Source organism: Chroicocephalus ridibundus, chromosome 1 (assembly GCF_963924245.1).
Source record: "Chroicocephalus ridibundus chromosome 1, bChrRid1.1, whole genome shotgun sequence".
In the NCBI taxonomy this organism is placed as follows: Eukaryota; Metazoa; Chordata; class Aves; order Charadriiformes; family Laridae; genus Chroicocephalus; species Chroicocephalus ridibundus.
Window position 1 is genome coordinate 9,025,023 of NC_086284.1, and position 21,310 is coordinate 9,046,332.

Consider the following 21,310-nt stretch of genomic DNA (forward strand, 5'->3'; position numbering starts at 1 on the left):
AATAAAGCAACTGCTTTGACAACCCCTGTGTGGAAAAGAAATTTTCCAATAAAAATTATTTAAAAAAAAAGAAAAAAATATAAGAAAAGTAGTAGTGGTTTGGTGTGAGGGGTTGGCCGGAGTCCGAAAGTGGTCCGGAAGAACTACACTTCCCATGGTGCTCCGCGCGGCAGAGACCGGAAGTGCCTCTCGGGACGCGGTGACCATAGCAACGGGGGAGGCGGCCGCCATGGGGCAGGACTACTACGCCGTGCTGGAGCTGGGCCGCGGCGCCACGGACGCCGACATCAAGAAGGCGTGAGGGGCGGCCTCGGCTTTGCGAGGGGAGCCCCGGGGTGGGGGAGCGTCCTGGCGGGGCGGGAGGTGGTGTCGGAAGTCGGGGAGGCCCTGTCCATGGCTGCCCTTTGCCTCCCCCTGCTTCCCACAGCAGGGGCCTGAGGGGGAAAAAAAGGGGCTGGGAGAAGCTGTGAGGGAGTGGCCTGGGATTGGGGGTGTCCTGGCACCCCGGGGATGGCTGCGAGGCTGGGTCCTCCTTTCCTTTCCCTTCGTAGCTATCGGAAACTGGCCTTGAAGAACCATCCTTTAAAATGCAAGGAGCCCTGGGCACCCAAGAGGTTCCGGCAGCTGGCGGAGGCCTACGATGTGCTCAGCGATCGTAAGTGGGGATACAGTTCTCTTCCACGAATTTTAGGGGCGGGAGGTGCTGGAGAGGGGCTGAAGCGTCTCAGCTCTGCGGGGGGGCGTGCTGAGCTCTGAACCCACTGGCACACCCAGGGAGGTGGCATCAGCTCTGTGACCGATAGCCAGGCCGATTGCTGGCACGTATTCCTGCTTCCATCCCAATTTGTTCTCGAGGTGGCAGGGAATCTCCTCCAGCCTCTGCCTAAGCAAAGCCTGGATCTCAGGCTCTTCCCCAGCATGGGAGACCCATTCCCAACTCCTCCTTCTTCCCTAAGCCATGAAGAAAGGCATCTACGACAAGTTTGGAGAAGAGGGGCTCAAAGGCGGCATTCCCTTGGAGTTCGGTGGCGAGAACCCCTGGACCGTTGGCTACGTGTTTCACAACAACCCTGACAAAGTCTTCAGGGAGTTCTTTGGTGGAGACAACCCCTTTGCAGGTAGATGGAGGGGGTCTGGGAGTGTCCCAGGGTTTCATCTGTGGCTACTGTGATGCCATGGCCACTGCCAGCTCTGAGCTTAATGCTTTATGGGAATGTTTCCCTGCCCAGCTACTTCCAGGTCCCTCTGGTGCTGCTGGTCCCCAGTGCTTGGAGGTTAGATCCTGACTTCCCCCAGTTTCAGGTGGGCGAGAGGCTTGGGAGTGCATGTTCAAGCTGTCAGCTCTCCCCAGCTATTGTTGTGACCCTTTTCTTGGAGGATTTCCGTCAAAAAGAGGGGTCAGGTTGGCGAGACTGCCGTTAACATGTAAGCAAGATAAACACGCTTCCGGAAAAAAGCAAACATTTCAGCTGGAGGAGGAAGGTGGTCCCAGGCAGAAGCAGGTGGGAGGTTTTTGGGTGGCATATTTGGGGTGCTCAGCTTCTATGATAAACAGACCCCAGGGGACTCCCCCGACCTCGGATCCGAGTGAGGTGACCCCGTCTCTGCTCTCTCACGCAGAGTTCTTTGCTGAGGATGGCTCGGAGTTGATCCTGCCCTTCGGAGGGCTGCGAGGACGAGGAGCAATGAAGCAAGACCCCCCGATTGTGCGGGATCTCTACCTCTCCCTTGAAGACCTGTTCTACGGCTGCACCAAGAAGATTAAGATCTCCCGCAGGGTAGGGGCAGTGGGGGTGAAGGGGAGAATTTTGGGCTGGACTCTCCTCTCGGAGAGGAGAGTTGGCAGCAGAACCTGAGACTTTGGGGCTGGTCCCACTCAGGGGGCTCGGCAGCCCACGGCACCACGTTTGTGCTGCGGGGAGGGATCTGAACCAAACCCAGCACAAATGCTGGCAGGATTCGAACCGGTACCTTCCTCTCTGGGCTTGGGAAAGGGAATGTTTCAGCCTGGAGAAGAGAAGGCTCCGGGGAGACCTTATTGCAGCTTTCCAGTATCTGAAGGGGGCCTACAAGAAAGCTGGAGAGGGACTTTTTACAAGAGCATGTTGTGATAGGACAAGGGGTAATGGTTTCAAACTAGAAGAGGAGAGATTTAGGTTAGATATAGGAAGACGTTTTTCACTCCGAGGGTGGTGATTCCCTGGCCCAGGTTGCCCAGAGAAGCTGTGGCTGCCCCATCCCTGGAGGGGTTCAAGGCCAGGTTGGCCGGGGCTTGGAGCAACCTGGGCTGGTGGGACGTGTCCCTGCCCAGGGCAGGGGGGTGGCACTGGATGGTCTTTAAGGTCACTTCCAACCCAAACCATTTTATGATTCTATGAATGCAACATAAGGGGTGATGTGAAAGCTCATGGGAAGGAAGGACTGATTTCAGAGAGGAATGGAGGAGCACAGCATTTCCTGGGCTCCCCCTGGTTTCACTTTCACATGGGGCTGTGTCTTCTTTCTGCTCTCAGTGACCTGTATCCACGCCCCCCACCCCTTTCACTGTCCCGATCTTCTGGTTCCAGCCCTGAGTTTCTCCTACTCGATCTGTCCCAACTGGTTCCCGCAGCCACTTTGCTGCGTAGTGTGAGCTGTCCTTGCTCTCCTCTCTGCCACCTTGCATGCGGCTGGATGAGCAGAGCGGTTAAAACCCCTCTCTTTGGGCACCTCAGTGTCATAGATCACCTCTTGGTGTTGTCCCTTAGGGGGCTGACATCCCCCTAAAGGGGATGTCACTGTGGAGAAGGACTTAGGGGTACAGGTGGATGGAGAGCTGGATGAGCCAGCAATGTGCGCTGGCAGCCCAGAAAGCTCCCCACAGCCTGGGCTGCATCCCCAGCAGCGTGGGCAGCAGGGCGAGGGGGGGGATTCTGCCCCTCTGCTCCGCTCGGGGGAGACCCCCCTGCAGTGCTGCCTCCAGCTCTGGGGCCTCAGCACAGGAGAGACACGGAGCTGTTGGAGCGGGGCCAGAGGAGGCCCCGGAGATGCTGGGAGGGCTGGAGCCCCTCTGCTGGGAGGACGGGCTGAGAGAGTTGGGGGGTTCAGCCTGGAGAAGAGAAGGCTCCGGGGAGACCTTGGAGCCCCTTCCAGTCCCTCAAGGGGCTCCAGGAAAGCTGGGGAGGGACTCTGGATGAGGGAGGGGAGCCATGGGACGAGGGGTGATGGCTTTAACCTGAAAAAGGGTAGATTGAGCTGAGATCTGAGGCAGAAATTCTTGGCTGTGAGGGTGGTGAGCCCCTGGCTCAGGTTGCCCAGAGAGGTGGGAGATGCCCCATCCCTGGAAACATTCCAGACCAGGTTGGACGGGGCTCTGAGCAACCTGGTCTAGTTGAAGATGTCCCTGCCCATGGCAGGGGGGTTGGACTAGATGGGCTTTAAAGGTCCCTTCCCACCCAAACCATTCTCCGATTCTATGACAGACTGGGTAGCTGCCCAGGGTGTGCCTGCCCCGTGTGTGGGACTGTGTCTGTCACCGCAGGGTCGTGATCCATCTGGGGGCTCACCGCTGCCATGGATGGACCCCAGCGCCTGGTGCTGGCTGCTCTGATGACAGAGCAGAGCTGAGCTCCCACCTGGTCTCAGACCCACCTCTCCGGACAGGACCCAGCTCTTCTAATTCCTTCCATCCACCCTCCAGGTGATGAATGAAGATGGTCAAACCAGCACTATCAGAGATAAGATCTTAACGATCGACGTGCAGCCGGGGTGGAAGCAGGGCACCAGGATCACCTTTGAGAAGGAAGGAGACCAGGTAATGACGGTGGTGGGATGTTCTGGGCCAGATTTCCTCAGAACCGACCACACGCTCTTTGCAGGTTTCCTATTTCGGCAGGCTGTGGGCAGTTGGTGATGTGGCTAATGGCTAATTCAGGCTAATTATTGTTCTCAGAAACACTCTAAGGAGCCCTTCCTGCCTGGATTTTCCTTAGGATAGATAAAAACTAATTGAAGAGAGTGATTCTTTTGCCTGGCATCACCTTTGTGAAACCCAGTCTGATTTCCCTTGGCTTAGCATGAGTCTTATCAAAGACTTTTTTGTTGTTGTTTCTTCCTTAAAGGAAGAAAATACCTTTCCCTTCTCCGTAGCCAGCTGAAAGGAGAAACAAAGGGGCAGGCATTTGTGTCACCTTTCCTTGTGTAAAATCGTTGGGGTTACACCAAACCATTTCCAGGTATCTTTATTGTTTTCCTTGATTTTTAGGGCCCAAATGTCATTCCAGCTGACATCACCTTCGTCGTCCAAGAGAAAATCCACCCGAGGTTTAAGAGAGACAACGACAACCTCACTTACGTTGCCACCATCCCCCTGGGAAAGGTAAAGAGCCAAACGAGGGGACGGAGCCAGCCCCAGCTTACGTTTTCCCTCGGGGGCTGTAAATGCAGCTCCGGGTGCTGCTCTCTGTGCCTTGCAGGCGCTGGTTGGCTGCATGGTGGAGGTGAGGACGCTGGACGGGAGGCTGCTGAACATCCCCATCAACGACATCGTGGAGTAAGTGCCGTGGGGCAAAAGACCGGTCCTGGTGGGCTCAAGTGGTCACACAGGGCCTTTCTGCAGAGCTTGGTGGCCAAGGAGGTGAATGGGCGTTTGGGAGGAACTTCAGCGTTGGCCTGTTCCTCCTTGGCAAGAACTCAGCACTTCCCAAGCACGTCCCCATTGCCTGGATTACTGGTGTGCTTCAAAAGCTTTTCCAGCAGGTTCAGGGCTGGGAATTCTAGCTGGGAGGAGGCGGATACTGCCCACTGTGAGCTACTTGCCTGGTTGGGGGCCGTGTTGCTGGTGGTAGAAGCAGGGAGAGGGCTTGGCGTGGGTGGAATGAGGTGAGATGAGGGCTGGATGGTACAGCCCGCAGGGCAAGGAACCCTGGGGACACAAGGCTGGAAGAGGAGGGCAGGCCACCGGTTGAGGCTGGAGGAGCAAACCTGCCCTAACAAACCTGCTCAGAAGCGTGCGTGGGGCTCTGCAGGTCAGGGCTCGGTGTGGTGGCCCCCGTGTCAGGATCATCCTGCAGCTCCTCAGCCCCTTCCTTTGCTTTGCAGCCCCAAATACTGTAAAGTGGTGCCAGGGGAGGGGATGCCGCTGCTCCAGGACCCCCGGCGCAAGGGTGACCTCCACATATATTTCAACATCTGCTTTCCCAAGAAGCTCACGCGTGACAAGAAACTGCTCTTGAAAAGCGCTCTCCTGTCCTAGGGGACAACAACCTTCCCGCTCTTCTCCCACCAATAAAGCTCTGGGGCTGGCCCTGTGACCGGGCAGAGGTTGTTCCCAGCACCGAGCACCCTAAAACACAGCACCCTTGAGGCTGTTTCCCCTGGGAACTCGGATCCGTGTTGCTTTCCAGACTCTTCTCCATAGCTGCCACCCCGTGGCAGCAGCACCACAGCGATGCGGAGGGAGATGGAAGATTTTGGGGGGGTTGGAGTACTGTCACGTGCGTGGCAACAGTGATGGTTTGGGGGTGACTGTGCGCAGGGTGATGAGCGAAAGACCAAAACCAGGGAAGAAAAGACCACAAGATTTACTCAAATTCTCGCTGCACGCACTACAGCTTTCTCCTTGGCGGGCGCCTCGTAGATGTGATCCCCTTCAGTGTCTGCGAGCGAGGCACCACCGGGAAGGTGGTGATGGCAGCGTTGGGCTCAGGAGGGGACATCCTACCAGCCACGCGTGGCCATCAGGCCCCGTTTCAGCTGCTCGTAGGTGACAAACGTCACGGTGTTCCAGGAGCCGAGTTGCAGGAACGAGGGCACGAACCTCCCGCAGCAGCCAAGGTCATCACATGCCATCCCAGAGCGATGGTGCCTCCACCCCAGAAGTGCCTACGTTTTGGAAGAGGAGAGAAAAGGGTGGCAAACGCCTACTCACCCCTTGTAGGAAGCCTCGAGCTCCTCATTTCTCAGCAGGGTGAGGGCACAGCTCCCGACGCTCCTGTACTGGCCTGGAGCAGCGTTCATGTACCTCATCTTCACCACGTCCACGGGGGAGACAATGAGCGTGGCCCAGAAAGTGTCCCTGAAGGCAGAGGCGAAGTGGCATGGGACGCTTTCTGACCAGAAAGAGCTGTGGTGGGATTTATGAGCCTGGATTATTTTAGGGACATAACCCAGGGGCTCCCTCCCTACACGGGGTGGATGCTCGCGATGGAAATTGGCCGCAGCCCTGGCCGTGCCTCCACAGCAGAGCTGGGGCCCCCACCCTGCCTGAGGTGGGATTGGAGCAGCGTGTCCTGGGTGGGATCGTAGGTCTCACCTGGGTGAGATCGTAGCTCAGCGCAGTTCACTATGGCGCTGCGAGTGCTGTTGGGGGACGGTCCTGCGTGGACCAGAGCGTTCAGGGCCACAGTGCCGGAGCCATCCCGGCGTGCTCCCTGGGGGCTGCACCCACCTCTGCACAACCCATGGACACCCTCCTGCTTGGCGATGGTCCTGTGGCCATCTACGGAGCCCTGGTAACACCGACCACCCTCCCTGACGGTTTGGAACCGCACCTTCACTACGTCTGTTGTCTGGGGGGAGGCCACCACCGTGGCCCCCGTGGTGCAGCCAGCCACCAGCCAGCTCCCCAGCCCGGCGCCTGGAGAGAGTACGGGCAAGGTGGGGGGCGGAAAGAGGAATATTTAAAAATATAAATCACCCATCCCCCCATGAAGTGCTTCCATCACCCAGTTGCAACTCTTATCAGGACTAAACCCCGATCCTGCGCAGTTTTGGTGCCCGTGGAGGGGCTGCCCAGCAGGACACACCCCCCCCCTCCGCCATCCCCCGTCCAGGGACTTACGTTGTGACCCTTTGGTGTGGGGCTGCTTCTCCCAGTCGTACAGCCCGAGGCGGTGGGAGGTGAAGGTCATCTGCTGCTGCAGCCCGGCCACCAGCCCCCTGTAGAGGCTGCGGAGTCCCTCTGTCCTCCCCACGGTGGTGATGGTGCCGAAGACCCCCTTGTACTGCGCCTGACCCGCGAGCTTCGCCTCCCCCTGAATCTGTGTGGGGAGAAAATGGGGTGAAGAGGATTTACGTGACCACAGACACCCCCCGCCCCAGCCCGGGGCTGCGGGATGTGGGGGGTGGAGGGCAGGGGAGCGCTTTGGCCGTGTCCAAGGGGAAGGTGATGAGATCAGGCAGCCATCCCAGCCCCAACGAACTTCACGGTGGCCATCGGGGGCATCGCGTGAGGCTTGAACCCAGCCGTGTTGGGGGCGGCCGGCAGAGAGGAGCGAGAAGGGGGTTGGGTGCAGCAGGGGACAAAAACTGAGGGGGTTTGTCATGTTCAGGAGAGCCGGGGCTCTGGCCGAGGCACCAATCAATGTTTCAGAGGGTCCGCGCGCAGCTCGCGTGGCTGCTGTGACTGTCGCCACCACCTCACATCCACGCAGCCTCCACACGTCCCGTTTTTCACCCGTTACACCCCCCCCCAGCCTTTTCAGGAACAGCATGGGGGACAATCCTCGTTTCATCTCCCCTCTGTGGCATCAGAGCTGGGTGACACCAAGCCGAGGGCACAGAGGGAGCAGGATCCCTCCTTTGGCCTCCTCACCCTCTTCCTCTCGCCGCTGGGACTTCCAGACCGACGGCACGGGGCCCCAGCCCTTCCCCGTCCCAGCTCAACCTCATCCCGCTCCCCAGAGGCTGGGACCCCCGTGGGGTATCCGTTCCCTGCCGCTGGGGCTGGTGGTGGGGAAAACGGGCACCCCAGGCATCACGCCAGCTCTGCCGGCTTTCACCCACATTTTTGGGAGCACTGCGGTACCTCGGGGGCTTCAGCCTTCCCTGACGGTGTCCTGCGCATCCCAGGTGTTTCGCGAGGCTGCTTCCCAGTTCTCCCAGTCCATGGAAAGCGGTGGTGGCAGTGGGTGACATCTCAGGCTCACGCCAGTCCTGGGGCAAGGAGAGGGGTGGGAACTGCCCGCCGTGGGTGCCATGGCCCCCCCAGGAGGTGGGAGGATGCAGGTTGGGATCCCCAGCTGCAGGGATTGGGGGGTGGGGGGGTGGCCAGGCACCCCTGCACTCACCCCACTGCATGGGGGGGCTTGGGGCAGGGGGGACCCCCTGCGTGCACCCCACTCAGGGCTGTTGGGGATCCCCAGCAGAGCCCGGGAAGGGATGGGGGGGTTCCCTGGGGATGGGGGTCCCCAGCACACCCCGGGGACTCACCTGCTGCCGCGGGGCCGGTAACGCGGAGGGGCCGCGAGGCCCCGGCTCTTACCAGCGCGGCCGCTCCTCCCCGGGGCGGGAGGCCCCGGGTTCGAGACCCGGAGGCGGCAGGTGGGAACGCTGGGGGTCGCCGGTTCGAGACCCGGCGGCAACGGGAGGGAGGGGGGAACGTCGGTTCGAGACCCGGTAGCGGCAGGTTGAACACAGGTGAGGGTCCCCACCGTGAAGGGTTGGGGGAGACCATCACCACGGCACCAAGGCTGCGTGCCCCACCCTCCTTGGGGCTGGGGGTGCCTCCCACATGGAGGGGGGACAGCGGCTCTCGGCTCTTTGCACCCACAAGTGGAATGTGTGGCCATGAACCCACATGCCCAGCTTGATGCTTTTTATTTTTCCTAATCACAGAAATAATCCCTGCTAAAGCTGATCCCCGACGGCACATGACACTCGGGGAAGCTTTCGGATAAGGCCTGGTTTGCCTTTTCCAGTGGCACCCCCAGGGTCGGGGGAACGACCCTAAATCCCTCCCCAAAAAAAAGGCAATCAGACTGCTGCGATCAGACCCCACAGGGGCGGTTTATTGGAAGCGTCGGTAAGGAATATCAGGAATCGCCACATCCCCCAGCCCTCGACTCGGTCCCGCCTGCCCACACTGCTCGCCTTGTTCCCACCACTGCCGGGAAGCTCTTCCCGGCTGGAAAAAACCTACAAATGCGTTTTTCTTCCTCCCTAAACTCCTCTCTGAACACCTCCGTTCTCCCACGTTTCTCTGCAAACAGCGTCGTTTCTCCTCCTGTCTCGCCGGTCCCTCTCGGGGTTTCCCTGTTGGGCTGGGGGTGTCGCTGCTCCCCCGCCGCTCCAGCAATTAATATAATTTACTCTTGTGTCTCGCCAACGCTGACGAGAAAGGCCGGGGTGTGTGGGGGGGTCAGGATTGGGGCGTCCGGGCCAGCACCGCGACGCGTTGCAGCTGCTCGTAGGAGATGAACATCACCACGTTCCAGGAGCCGAGCCGCAGGAAGGAGGGGACGAACCTACGCCGAGAAGAGCAGCGCTGGAGGGGACATCGCGGGGACATCCCAGCGGTCCCCAAAGCCCTGCCTGGTGCCCCGGTGGCGGCACACGGGTTAGGACACGCGTGGTGTGCCGGGCGATGCCGTGGTGTCAAGCGGAGCCGGTCCACCCCAGTGTCTGTGCGCTGAGTTGGCCGGTGCTCAGCGGGGCTTCCCCAAACTCACCCCTTGTAGAAGCCGGCGAGGCCGTCCTGCATGAGCAGGGCGAGGAGGCAGCTGAGCGCGTTCCGGTACTGCCCGGGACCGGCGTTCATGTACCGCGTCTTCACCACGTCCACTGGCGACGCCACCACCGTGGCGCAGAAGCCGGCCCCAAAGGCGGCCACGAAGTGGCAGGGGATGTTGTCTGTGGGGCAGACCCAGGGGTTGAGGGTTGCAGGGACGGGGATGGCACCCAGCCGCGTCCCCCTGGTACCATCCTTACCTGTCATCAGCTGCGTCCGCAGCAGCGCGTCCTTAATGAGGTCGTAGGTGACGAGCTCCCCGCAGTTGACAATGGCATTGCGGGCGATGTTAGGCAGCGTCCCTATGCAGGAGGGGGGTGGTATCGAGGATGGTGGTCACATCCCCTCCTGGAGCATCCCGGATGGGTGCTCCAGCCCTGCTTTCCTCGCTCCTGTCCCCATCCCATCCCTGTCTCCATCCCTGTTCCCTTCCTTATCCCCATTCCCATCCCCATTACTACTGCTGTTCCCATTTCTATTCCAATTCCCATTCCTATTCCCATCCCATCCCTGTCTCCATCCCTGTCCCCTTCCTCATCCCCATTCCCGCTCCCATTCCCATCCCATCCCTGTCCCCATTCCCATGCTTGTACCCTTCCTCATCCCCATTCCCATCTCTTTTCCCATTTCTGTTCCCATTCCCATCCCATGCCTGTCCCCAACGCATCCCCATCCCATCCCATCCCTGTCCTCATTCCCATTCTTGTCCCCATCTGCCCCTACCTCTCCAGAGCCCACGGACGCCCTCCTCCCTGGCGATGGTGCGGTAGGCATCCACGGTGCCGCTGTACCTCCGGGCACTCTCCGGCATCGCCCCGTTGGCCTGGAACCGTACCTTGACCACGTCGGTGGGTTGGGCGCACGCCACCGCCACCGCCCCCGTGGTGCAGCCCGCCAGCACCCGCGCCGCCAGCCCTGTGCCTGGAGAGGGCAGGCGCTGGGACCCCCGGCTGTGTGGGGACCCCCGGCTGTGTGGGGACACCCAGCCCTGTGGGGACCCCTGGCTGTATGGGGACACCCAGCCCTGCAAGGATCCCTGCCTGCGTGGGGACCACCAGCCCCACGGGGACCCCTGGCTGCATGGGGACCCCCCAGCCCCGTGGGGACCCCTGGCTGCGTGGGGACCCCGGGGTGAGCAGCCAGGGGTTGTGGGGTGCTTAGTGGGGGGGGGGGGCGCAGCTTGGGGGTTGTGCACACCAGGGTGGGTTGTTCACCCCGGGGTGGGCTGTTTGCCATCGTGGTGGGTTGTGCCCCTCCGGGAGAGGGTCGTGCATTGGGACGGGGGTGCGTGCAGGGACGGGGACGGTGCGGGGGGGTCCTGATCGCGTCGACACTCACTCTCAGCGCCCTTAGGGGTGTAGAGCTGCTTCACCGAGTCGTAGAGCCCGATGCGGATGGAGGCGAAGCTCATCTGCCGCTGCAGCCCGGCCGCCAGCCCGCTGTAGAGGCTGCGGGGTCCCTCCGTCCTCACCATGGTGCTCAGCGTCCCCAAAACACCCCGGTACTCCACGGCGCTGGTGCTCCGGGGGATCCGCACCTCGCCCTGGATCTGCGGGATGCCGACCGCATCACCCTGCCCTCCGCCTCCCCCAAAACGCCACCAACTCCGGAGTGGAGCCGGCACGGGGGCGGGGGTCTGGCTGTCGTGGGGTGTTCCCTCCACCCGTGGGATTTTGGGGGGCTGGTGGATCGTACCTGCAGCCGCACTTTGGCAGTGTCCAGGGGGAAGGTGCAGAGGTCGGCGATGCAGGCGGCTGTCCCCGCGCTGATGAACTTCACGGCGGCTGTTGGGGGCACTTCAGGGGGTTTCAGACCCACCATCGTGGCAGAGGGGCTGGAAGGAAAGAGGGGGGTGGTTTGGGGAGGAGCCGGGATGCTGCGTTGGATGGAGATTCAAACAGGAGTCCGGCGTAGGGACAGAGGTGACCATGTGCCGTAGTGGCTCTGGCTGGCTTTGGACAGCCCTGAAAGCCAAATCCTGCCCTGTTTCCTCGCCTGCATCCCTGGGGAAACTGAGGCACGGGGCTTCCTCACTCAGCCCGGGGCTCGCCCACCCCCCCCACACCCTGGCCAAAATGGGGGCGCTCGGTGAAAACTTCTCCTCCCACGATGACTTGCCCGGGGCTGGGTCCCCCATGGCCTCACCGTTGGGACCTCGGCACCGTGTCCCTGCTCCGGCCTTACACCCCTCTCTGTGCAACCATCAACCTGAGAGCCGGCTCCTTGGCCCCCGCCTTAAATAGCACCGGGGAGGACATTCCAGCGGCCGCGGGGATCGGGTGACAGTGTAACCCAGTTCCCCCGGTGGCATTTGAGTCGATGAGAGCGGGGTCACCCAACACCCGTGACGGGGAGGCGGCGTTTCAGCCCTCTGCTCCCCCTCAGGGTGCCGGCATGGGGGCGTGTGGGGGGGGTCCTGCCTGGACCACCAGCACCCATCGGAGCGAAGCTTTGGGGCAGTAGCCCCCGGCAGCGTGGCCCTGCCTGTTTGGTGGCCGCTGGGACCTTAGGGATGGGGCAGTAATTTGGATTTTTAACCTAAACGCGCTCTGGGAAGGTGGAGATGCAGAAAACACTTGCCCGAGGCTTTAGAAGCGAGCGGTTTGGGGCAGGGCAGAACTCTGTGCCCCCCCGCGCCCCCGGTGGGGCAGGTGGGACACCTTTGCTCCTCGCACGGACCACACAGCCGTCATTCATCCCGGGCAGCTGCCGTGTGCCGGTGGGATTTCCTCCGCTGGGTGTAACGTGGCCCCCAGCTCACGTGGAGCGGCCCGAGGGCAGGGGACACGCAGGGGGAAATCCCTCCCGTCTTCCTGCTCCGCACCGACAAAACCACGACGCCCTTTCGAGCGCGGCCGGGCGCTGGGTCTGCAGCCCGGGGGAAGGACAAGGCTGGGGGCCAAGGGTGGGGTGACGGCTCAAGAAATGCCCCTTTTCCTCCCTTTTCTTAAAACTCGGTGTTTAACCCTCGGTGCTATTTAGCTTTACACGCACAAAGCCCGAAGGGACGCGCTCGCCGAAGATCGCACGTCCCTGCTGCTGCGCGGAAAGGCTCTGCCCTCGCCAGCGAGCTCACGTGAGGGGCACAAGAGGGATTTCGGCCTGATTTGAGACCCCGAAGCCACCTTTGCTCCGTCCATCGGGCTCCGAGCAGAAGCTCGTCTGTCACTGACGCCCCTCTCCGGCTGCCTGCCCCCTCCTGTTTTCCCGGCCGGCCGGACCGTGCGCCACCGCTGACCTCAACGCAAAAGGAAGCAGCTGTTTATCTCACGCCCGAGCTGTAACTCAGGAGTCAACACCGTCACCTCCTACGTCACCGCGTTCCCAACCCGGCCAGCATCCCGCCTGACTTTTTTGGGGATGCCACCGGGATCAGCAGCAGCAGGACGCCCACGCGTCACTCCTGTCCTGGCAGGGGGACGTGCTGTACGGGGACACTTGGCGCGGTCATCGCCCAACCCTCACCCGGCGAGGGCAGGGAGAGGGGACGTGTTTGCAGGGCTGCGGGTGGGAGACACGTGGCAGCGGTGACATCCAGGCGGCCCCTGCTTTGGGCACTGGCGGGAGGCTCGGAGCTCCGTAGGCAGCGCGCGGACACTGCGGAACGGATTCTACCACCGGGGTCCAACCCGGCGTGGGCAAGTTGTGAATCAGGCATTTAGGATTTCCCCGGTGACAAACCAAACTGCAGAGGTGGGAGGAAAAGGGTTGCAGTACTGCGTCCGGTTTTGGGTCTCCGGTTCCAGAAGGACAGGGAACTGCTGGAGAGGGGACAGCAAAGGGCTATGGAGATGCTGAGGGGACTGGAACACCTCTTATGGAGAAAGGCTGAGGGATTTGGGTCTCTTCAGTCTGGAAAAAAGACGACGGAGGGGGGACCTTATCAACCCTTATAAATACTGAAAGGGGGGGTGTCAGGAGGATGGGGCCAGGCGCTTCTCAGTGGTGCCCAGTGACAGCACAAGGGGTAACGGGCACAAACCTGAGCATAGGAAGTTCCACCTAAACATGAGGAGGAACTTCTTTCCTGTGAGGGTGGCAGAGCCCTGGCACAGGCTGCCCAGAGAGGTGGTGGAGTCTCCGTCTCTGGAGACATTCCAAACCCGCCTGGACGCGTTCCTGTGCCACCTGCTCTGGGTGACCCTGCTCTGGCAGGGGGTTGGACTGGAGGGTCTCCAGAGGTCCCTTCCGACCCCTGCCGGTCTGGGATTCTGTGAAAAAAAAGGGCTGCTGAGACTTTGGTTCCTTAAATCCTCAATTCAAAGCGTGGTTTGAAAAGCAGCTCTGATTTGGAGCATTCGTTCGCTTCCGGGGTCCGAGTCATTCCCCGTGGGCTGCGCTACACAGCGATATCCAATTCCTTTGCAAAGCACTGACCTTTCCGCGTGTCCCCAGCTACAGCATCTTCCAGGAAGCATTTCTACGACGTCCCCTCCCTCCCGTTGCCGGGGGCTCTCGGGGAAGGAGTCTTGGCCCCCTGCTAATGACGAGCTCGTGACCTGGCAGCGGGACACATGGCACCAGGTGACAAGAAACCAAAAGGAATTTTATTGAAAAACAAAGGCTGGAGAGCAGTACAAAAATAACTTAGCTCGGTTTGCAGCAGAGTCCGTTATCCAAAAGGTACCTGACATAAAAATGTACAAAAATAATTTAGAATTTTCCGTATTTCTACTAAAAACAGTACACACATCAGTATTTTACAGCATCCTCGGGCATTTACATTCCTCTAGAATCAGCAAATTGTGCTTCCCCCCGACTCTTTTTGAAAGGCCACTGGGGAGGGAGCTCATTTTCCCCTCCCCATCCGCAGCACAGGCCGCGGCGGGGAGGCAACGCTTCTCTGCAAATTTCTCGCGTTCTCCATCCCGCGGGCGAAGAAAAAGGAGCCGTCTCAAAACGGGACGCGTCGCGTTTAGTCAAAAATAAAAGGTTAGAGAAACTTCACATGAATCAATCCCCACAAAGGAGAAGCTAGAGACCAGGCAGCAGCTCATCGGTTACCCGAAGCGGTGAGTCTCATCGGGGACCTGCCCTTGCAAGACACGCGGTCTCGCAGCTCCCCTCGGCTGACCACCAGCTTTTAAGTCGCTCCAACAGGACACCAATTAGGCAAATTAAAAATCAGAGCCTGAAACCTACGGCTTCCATCTCCTCTTCCCTGGAGAACCCGGCGTTGGCCCATGGGTCAGGCCGCGGCTGGGGAAGCAGCCGCTGCGGACGGCCTCTCGCCGACGCTATTCCTTCTTGGCCGGCTGAGCAGAGAAGATCCTGGCGATCCTTTTGGTTTCCTCTTCCGAGAGATCAACCGCCGGTCTGGGATGAGCCGGCCTTCGGTAGGGGATGCCCCGTGGTGCTGCTCCGCTTCTGCTCTGCGGAGAGGAGGAAGAAGACGTTAGAGCCCCGGCAGCTCTGCCCCGCGCCCGGTTTCTCATCGCAGCAAAGCCCAGGGCCGTGCAGCGGGCGAGAAGTTGGATACGCAGAAAACACCCCTCCTGATGTGGGTTTTGTGGCTCAGCGGTTCTCCTCGGAGGGGTTTTTTCCCTCGTTCCGCACACTGCGAGGCAACTCTTTGGAAAAAGACCTCTTTGTTCCAACTTGGGGAAAAAAAAATAAAAAAATCCGTGATGGGGCAATATTTCCCTATCCAAAAAATCCCCGATAATGAAATATTTCCCTGCCCAAGACAATATTAGACGCTGCAAATGCGATTCTTCCTCGGTGCTGCAGAAAGCAAAAGCCGAAGGCCGAAATCAGAAGGTCCAAACCACACAGTTGGGCTCCGGCAAGTCAGCTCTGAACTCTGTCAACGTCTCCCCTCAGCCAAAGTCATCTTCTGCGAAGCCAAAAGAATTATTCCAGCGTATGCACCGGGCTCTGACTCTCTGAATTTTGGGTTTCAATTATTATTTGCTTTGGAATTGGCAGAACCCTTAAAAAAACCAAACCACCTCGCACTGGAGAGGCGAAGCTCCTACACAACGAACCCAACCCTGCTGACAAATTCGACTGGCCCGTCCCAATTCCCCCCCGCAGGAACCTCCTACGCAGCAGCCCACGAGATGAAAACCACCTTTTCCAGCATTTTAACATCCTCCTCGCTTTGCATGCACCCCCCCCGCCCCCAGCCCCCAGCCCCCAGCAGCCAGGTTTTCTTCCAGACTTCCCAGTAGCACGAAAAATGGATATTTAGTGCCTGGTAAGATTATGGAGCAGATCCTCCTGGAGGCGCTGCTGAGGCAGAAGAATAACGAAGAGGTGACTGGGTACAATCGACGCGGCTTCCCCAAGGGCAAATCAGGCACGACAAACCTGGTGGCCTTCTCTGAGAAGGTCACAACATCAATAGAAGGGGGAGAGCAACTGATGCCATTTACCTGGACCTGAGCAAAGCCTTTGACACTGTCCCGCGTGACATCCTGGTCTCCAAGCTGATAAAATATGGCTTTGATGGACTGACAACTCAGTGGATAAAGAACTGGCTTGATGGCCGCACCCAAAGAGTGGCTGTCAATGGGTCCATGTCCAAGTGGAGGCCAGTGACAAGTGGAGTCCCTCAAGGACCAGTACTGGGACCGGTCTTGTTTAACATCTCCGTCAGCGACATGGACAGTGGCATAGAGTGCACCCTCAGCAAGTTTGCCGATGACACCAAGCTGTGTGGGGCGGCTGACACGCTGGAGGGACGGGATGCCATCCAGAGGGACCTTGAGAGGCTGGACAGGTGGGCCCATGCCAACCTCATGAAGTTCAACAAGACCAAGAGCAGGGTCCTCCACCTGGGTCGGGGCAATCCCAAGCACCGATAGAGGCTGGGCAGTGACTGGCGTGAGAGCAGCCCTGAAGAAAAGGACTTGGGGGTGTTGGTGGACAAGGGGCTCAACATGAGCCGTCAGTGTGCACTAGCAGCCCAGAAAGCCAATCGTGTCCTGGGCTGCATCAGGAGAAGCGTGGCCAGCAGGTGGAGGGAGGTGATTCTCCCCCTCTACTCCACTCTCATGAGACCCCACCTGGAGTACTGCGTCCAATTCTGGAGCCCCTACTACAAGAAAGATATGGCCGTGCTGGAACGTGTCCAGAGAAGGGCCACGAGGATGATCAGAGGACTGGAGCACCTCTCCTATGAGGGCAGACTGAGGGAGTTGGGGTTGTTCAGTCTGGAGAAAAGAAGGCTCCAAGGAGACCTTGTAGTGGCCTTCCAGTATCTTAAGGGGGCCTACAAGAAAGCTGGGGAGGGACTTTTTAGGATGTCGGGGAATGGTAGGACTAGAGGGAATGGATTAAAACTAGAGATGGGTCGATTCAGACTGGACGTTAGGAAGAGGTTCTTCACCATGAGGGTGGTGAGACACTGGAACAGGTTGCCCAGAGAGGCGGTGGAAGCCCCTTCCCTGGAAGTTTTTAAGGCCAGGCTGGATGGGGCTCTGAGCAACCTGATCTAGTGGGAGATGTCCCTGCCCATGGCAGGGGGGTTGGAACTAGATGATCTTTAAGGTCCCTTCCAACCCTACCAATTCTATGATTCTATGATATTTTCAGCGTACAAAGAAACTGGTGTTTCTCCCTGGTTCATTTAGAGCCAGATCGTGCCCGTGAAGCACCGAGAGAGGAGAGACCCGGCTTCGGCTGCTTTTAGAGGCGGAGGTGAGCAGTGCTGTTTCAGGACACGGGGCCAGGAAGGTCTCCTGGAGAGCAGGGTTTGATGTGGAAAGCTGATCCGTCGGTCCAACCTTTCGCCTACATCCCTGGGCTGCTTCCCCGTCCCGGCCGGGCTCGGCCTCACCAGGTGCAGCTGTGGTGGAAAGGTCTCCTAAGGTCATCAGAGAAACGGCGCCGGGATCGTGTTCCTGCGCGCTCCCCGCTTTGACGTGCATCGTCTGGGGAGGGAAATGGCTTTTTTAGGAATAAGTGGGTTTGGAGATTTCTTGTCTTTGGTTACCTGCGCTTTACAGGCTGAGACGACGAGCACACTGAGCCCCGCGAGGGCATCGCTGGTGAAGACCCTGATGGGAAAACAGCCTGTAGATAAAAACCACCCCCTGATCTACCCATCCCGGGTGTACCGGTGTCTGCTAGAGCCAGGGCAAAGCACAAGAGGCTAACTGCAAGCTAATTTAACATCAGCTACAATTTCTGCACAGAGACAAGACCGAGAGAGGCCCTAACCGCAGGCCAAGATTTCCTAAAGGATGATTTTCAGACACGCGGATGCAGCCGGCTCCTGCAGGGCCAGATTCGGGAGACAGATGGGTCAACGCTCGCAAAGACGGTGGTTTCGGTCGCCGTCTGGCTGGTTAATAACAAGGATGCCAACGGTGAGAACGGCTCGCGTGGTTTCACATCCAGCAGTGCACAAAAGATTTATGACAATCTAACTATAAATTCCTAGAGCCTAAATCTCCCAGTTTCATATGGCTAATGGTGTAAATGATCTGAAAAGATTTCTGTAAGAGAGTTCCCACTATCCAGGAAAATAGCTTTGGCTTATAGGATTTGGAAGCACTGCCCATTTTTATCACACATTTATATTTATGAGAATTCTTGCTTTGTTTTTCTTTCTTCTTAACACTGCCCTAGGATGATTTTCCTAAAAAGAAAGAAGCTGAGAGAGGTTAAACGCAGACCTGGCAAGATTAGAAGCTTAAAAACCGGCAGAAAGAGATACTCGTTGGCCAAACCACCGCCTTTTGACAGCGTATTCTGCTCCAGGGTGTCCATAGACCGGGTCAGTCGCTTGTTCTTCCCACGCTGGTTTCTGTGCCAACTGTCCGTGAAACAGCTGAAACGTTAATATTGGCTGGAGATCATAGAATAGTTTGGGTTAGAAGAGACCTTAAAGATCATCTAGTTCCAACCCCCTGCCCTGGGAGATGGAGAGTAACGTGCTCACGCTGGCTCCGTGCTGGGCCCTGGTCTCTCTACAGCCCTCAAAAGCAGTTCTTAGAGAAAAGCGTTCAAAGCGAAAGCTCAGAGGAGTGGCGAAAGGCTTCTGGTTTTAGGTCACCGAGCAGCGTTCACTTCTGAACGTCGGTTTTAGGTTTTTGCAAAGAATCGGCATGGACTGCCCTATCCCCCAGGCCAGGAAGGTCTGTAACTGTAACAAAACCCAAAAAACCAAGGAAATTCTGGTGCTTAAATCCAATACACCAGCCAAAATGCAGCCAGACAAACCCGTGCCGCTTCTCTGCCCTGGCACTGTACTTCAGGACTTAAAGGGGGGCTACGGGAAAGCTGGGGACAGACTTCTTAGCAGGGCCAGTCGCAATAGCACAAGGGGTGATGGCTTTAAACTGAAAGCGGGGAGATTCAGACTAAGGAAGAATTTACAGATATAAGATCTGTAAGATCTTAAGATCTAAGGAAGAATTTTTGTACACTGAGGATGGTGAGACACTGGCCCAGGTTGCCCAGAGAGGTGGGAGATGCCCCATCCCTGGAAACATTCCAGGGATGGTGGTTGGACGGGGCTCTGAGCACCCTGGTCTAGTTGAAGATGTCCCTGCTCATGGCAGGGGGGTGGACAAGGTGGCCTTTAAAGGTCCCTTCCCACCCAAACCATTCCGTGATTCTACGATTCCTTCCAGCCGTGAGGAAGCCGTTTGTCCCCCGACGAGGGCCCTGTTCTACCCCGGAGGAGGCTCCACCGCTGACATACCTATAAAAGATTCTCTGCACAACTACGCCCACGTGAACAGCTTGCGGGAACTAATCGAAATAATAAAAGACGCAGATTTACACTGTAGCAATGACCCTATCGAATTCCTCAAATTATCCAATGAACCCTACTTCCCACTTCTCCCAGTTCCCCTCTCACGCGTACTTGTGCTACACACGTCTTCCTGCACAGCAAGGAACGGAGACAGCGACTCCCGTTTGGAATGTAAGGAATACGCGCGGACGGTGTTCACTGACCAGTTTCACTTTCATTAGAAACAGGACATTTCTAAGGAATTTCAGTGGGAGCAGCTGCAAGTCCCACAACTCAGAGGGGAAGGTAACAGGGCATCTGGGAGAGGATAAGGAAAAGGGAACAAAATTGCCTCGAGAATCCCAGATCCAGCGGAGACAGCGGCACAGCTGAGTATTTCTGCAGAAACTAAAGGACTTTTTTGGGGATTGCACTAAGCCAGTGACCCAAACCAGCTGTGAAATAATCTTACCATGGTTATAACAAATTTTAAATTTGATTCTAAAGGAGAAATTAAATGAGATTGTTCTCCTTTGTTCTTCGAGTTCACAATCCAGAGGTGCCACGGTACTTCTCCTGCCTCAGGTGAAGCTGAGTCACAAACTGAGTTCCTAAAATTGTCCAGGTTGGAAGGGACCTTTCAGATCATCGAGTCCAACCATCAACCCAACACTGACAAACCCACCACTACCCCATGTCCCTCAGCACCACGTCTGCCCGGCTTTTAAATCCCCCCAGGGGTGGTGATTCCACCACCGCCCTGGAGTTGTTCCTGCTCTGCAAAAAACGCTGCCCCTTGCTCACGATTTTGCCATCCGTGCGATAACACACTCCAAAAGAGCGCTCTAAAAGTGAAAACAGGACAGGAGAGCAGGTGTCTGCTGCTATTAGAGGACACCGAGGCCGTGGGCGGCAGTTTGTATGCTGTCAGTAAACAAGGTGTGCTTGGAAAACATACCGCTCGCGTGCTCTTTTAGGTAGAGATGGCTAAAATACTCCTCCGCCGATTTTCATACCGCCCTCTCCGTTTGCAGCCCGGCAGAGGTGTTAAGACGCACGTATCGATCCCAAGGACCGTCCTAAAAATGAACTTCCAGCCGCAGGAAAGTTTTAGCACGGGCGTGAATTGAAATGAGAGAAGTTTAAAAGCGCAATTAGCACTCCCAGCTCGTGCAGAGGATCAGAAGCCTCATGAAATTACATTTGCAGGTTGAGCTTCACCGACAGTTTGGGGATATGGCTACAGGAAAGAGCTGCACTTCTATACTTACACTTTATGCTACCTGTATAAAGCTGTTTTTCTTTGAAATAAGCAAATTCCTTGCACGTATAACATTTAGCAGGACATTCTAGCCTCAATTTTTAATTGCTAGAGCAATTTAAATGCCTCTAGCATTTTTAAGATGCTCCTTCGACACGGCAAACGGGCAGTTTCCAACAGTCAAAGAGTTTTAACCTCCTGCATAGTTTCCAGAGCACGCACCTGAAATGTCGTGTTTACACCATTCCTTGCCTCCGAAACAGGCTCTGCCAGCTCAAACGACGAGCTGAGCACAAGCAGCGCTTGTCCTGGCTTTCTCCCTTGCTGTCCCTAAGCCAACGCAGTCACAGACTCCAAGGATCTTGACGCTCAGCCGTCAGGCGCACACGTTTGATCCGAAAGATGCAAGAGGAAAGAGGACAGGAGATCACGCTTCACTTTTTGCTTTTTATAGAAACGGCAGGGATACGGCAGGACACTTAAACCAGCCAAGGATTATCTCATTGCTGCGTGCCAGGGCCGGGAGAAAAGCAGACAGACTTATTAGCATTTTATAGGTCTTGGCGGGTGACGGCTTATTTCAAGGTCAAAGAATTGTGATAACGGAGGCGGAGAATGTTTCAGCCCCGCGGGTGCCGCAAGTTTGATGGCGTTTTGTTTGCGCACAGCGACGAAGGAGGGAAGACAGATCTGGGTTAACGGGCTACAAACCTACCCCCGGAGTGACCTCACACCTACTTCTGCTTTCGGGATAGGAACAGGTTTCTATCAAATCACGGACCGCCGGCCGCAACTCCGAGCGGACGTGGAGAATACAGCCACCTTTTCCTCTTTTTCTGATCGCGAAAACGAAAAGAGAAGGTCAGCGTTTCTG

At 57.7% G+C, this 21,310-nt stretch overlaps 4 protein-coding genes and 1 long non-coding RNA gene across 8 annotated transcripts in view; 2 read left to right on the forward strand and 3 right to left on the reverse strand.

The window, feature by feature from the left end:
- Positions 1-194: 194 nt before the first annotated feature.
- Positions 195-5,291, forward strand: DNAJB13 (DnaJ heat shock protein family (Hsp40) member B13). The gene is made up of 8 exons (XM_063327758.1): positions 195-297; positions 552-655; positions 957-1,118; positions 1,621-1,778; positions 3,680-3,793; positions 4,244-4,357; positions 4,455-4,531; positions 5,080-5,291. The coding sequence occupies exons 1-8, from the start codon at positions 230-232 to the stop codon at positions 5,231-5,233; spliced, it is 951 nt and encodes a 316-aa protein (XP_063183828.1). The 5' UTR covers positions 195-229; the 3' UTR covers positions 5,234-5,291.
- An 879-nt stretch (positions 5,292-6,170) lies between these two features.
- Positions 6,171-7,897, reverse strand: LOC134511294 (dicarboxylate carrier SLC25A8-like; the record flags this gene model as incomplete). The annotated part of the gene is made up of 3 exons (XM_063325011.1): positions 7,787-7,897; positions 6,821-7,019; positions 6,171-6,616 (listed from the first exon to the last, which is right to left on the reverse strand). Coding segments are annotated over exons 1-3 (684 nt in total), but the record flags the coding sequence as incomplete, so codon positions are not given.
- An 845-nt stretch (positions 7,898-8,742) lies between these two features.
- LOC134512376 (putative mitochondrial transporter UCP3) lies at positions 8,743-12,736 on the reverse strand. 3 transcript variants are annotated; one of them, XM_063327802.1, is made up of 7 exons: positions 11,633-11,786; positions 11,183-11,321; positions 10,826-11,036; positions 10,211-10,408; positions 9,688-9,789; positions 9,429-9,609; positions 8,743-9,224 (listed from the first exon to the last, which is right to left on the reverse strand). In XM_063327802.1, the coding sequence occupies exons 2-7, from the start codon at positions 11,306-11,308 to the stop codon at positions 9,119-9,121; spliced, it is 924 nt and encodes a 307-aa protein (XP_063183872.1). In that variant the 5' UTR covers positions 11,309-11,321; positions 11,633-11,786; the 3' UTR covers positions 8,743-9,118. The 3 variants fall into 3 exon arrangements, with proteins under 3 accessions (XP_063183872.1, XP_063183871.1, XP_063183870.1); XM_063327801.1 differs by lacking the exon at positions 11,633-11,786 and adding an exon at positions 12,613-12,736 and having other exon boundaries at positions 9,429-9,789; XM_063327800.1 differs by having other exon boundaries at positions 9,429-9,789.
- Positions 12,737-13,068: 332 nt separating this feature from the next.
- LOC134512412 (uncharacterized) lies at positions 13,069-21,310 on the forward strand. The gene is made up of 4 exons (XR_010070114.1): positions 13,069-13,180; positions 13,883-17,802; positions 18,065-18,212; positions 19,072-21,310. It is a non-coding gene; the product is annotated as an uncharacterized LOC134512412 (long non-coding RNA).
- C2CD3 (C2 domain containing 3 centriole elongation regulator) overlaps positions 14,013-21,310 on the reverse strand; it is a 59,810-nt gene continuing 52,512 nt past the window's right edge. The window contains exons 33-34 of one of the 2 annotated variants that reach the window (XR_010070093.1): positions 14,630-14,859; positions 14,013-14,114 (exon numbers count right to left, since the gene is read on the reverse strand). Coding sequence is in view for 1 of the 2 variants with exons in the window: in XM_063327787.1 (XP_063183857.1) it covers positions 14,725-14,859 (135 nt within the window). In the remaining variant the exon portion in view is untranslated. Of the gene's footprint in view, positions 14,860-21,310 lie in introns of both variants that reach the window. The other variant, XM_063327787.1, reaches the window with a different exon arrangement.

Excerpts from the sequence above, each read along its gene's own strand:
- LOC134512376 (XM_063327801.1), bottom strand. The coding sequence starts at position 11,308 with ATGGTGGGTCTGAAACCCCCTGAAGTGCCCCCAACAGCCGCCGTGAAG. Across the intron at positions 11,037-11,182 it reads CTGCCAAAGTGCGGCTGCAG|ATCCAGGGCGAGGTGCGGAT; the intron begins GTACGATCCACC and ends GGCATCCCGCAG. Across the intron at positions 9,790-10,210 it reads CGTCCGTGGGCTCTGGAGAG|GGACGCTGCCTAACATCGCC; the intron begins GTAGGGGCAGAT and ends CCTCCTGCATAG.
- DNAJB13 (XM_063327758.1), top strand. The coding sequence starts at position 230 with ATGGGGCAGGACTACTACGCCGTGCTGGAGCTGGGCCGCGGCGCCACG. Across the intron at positions 298-551 it reads GACGCCGACATCAAGAAGGC|CTATCGGAAACTGGCCTTGA; the intron begins GTGAGGGGCGGC and ends TTCCCTTCGTAG. Across the intron at positions 4,532-5,079 it reads CCCATCAACGACATCGTGGA|CCCCAAATACTGTAAAGTGG; the intron begins GTAAGTGCCGTG and ends TTTGCTTTGCAG.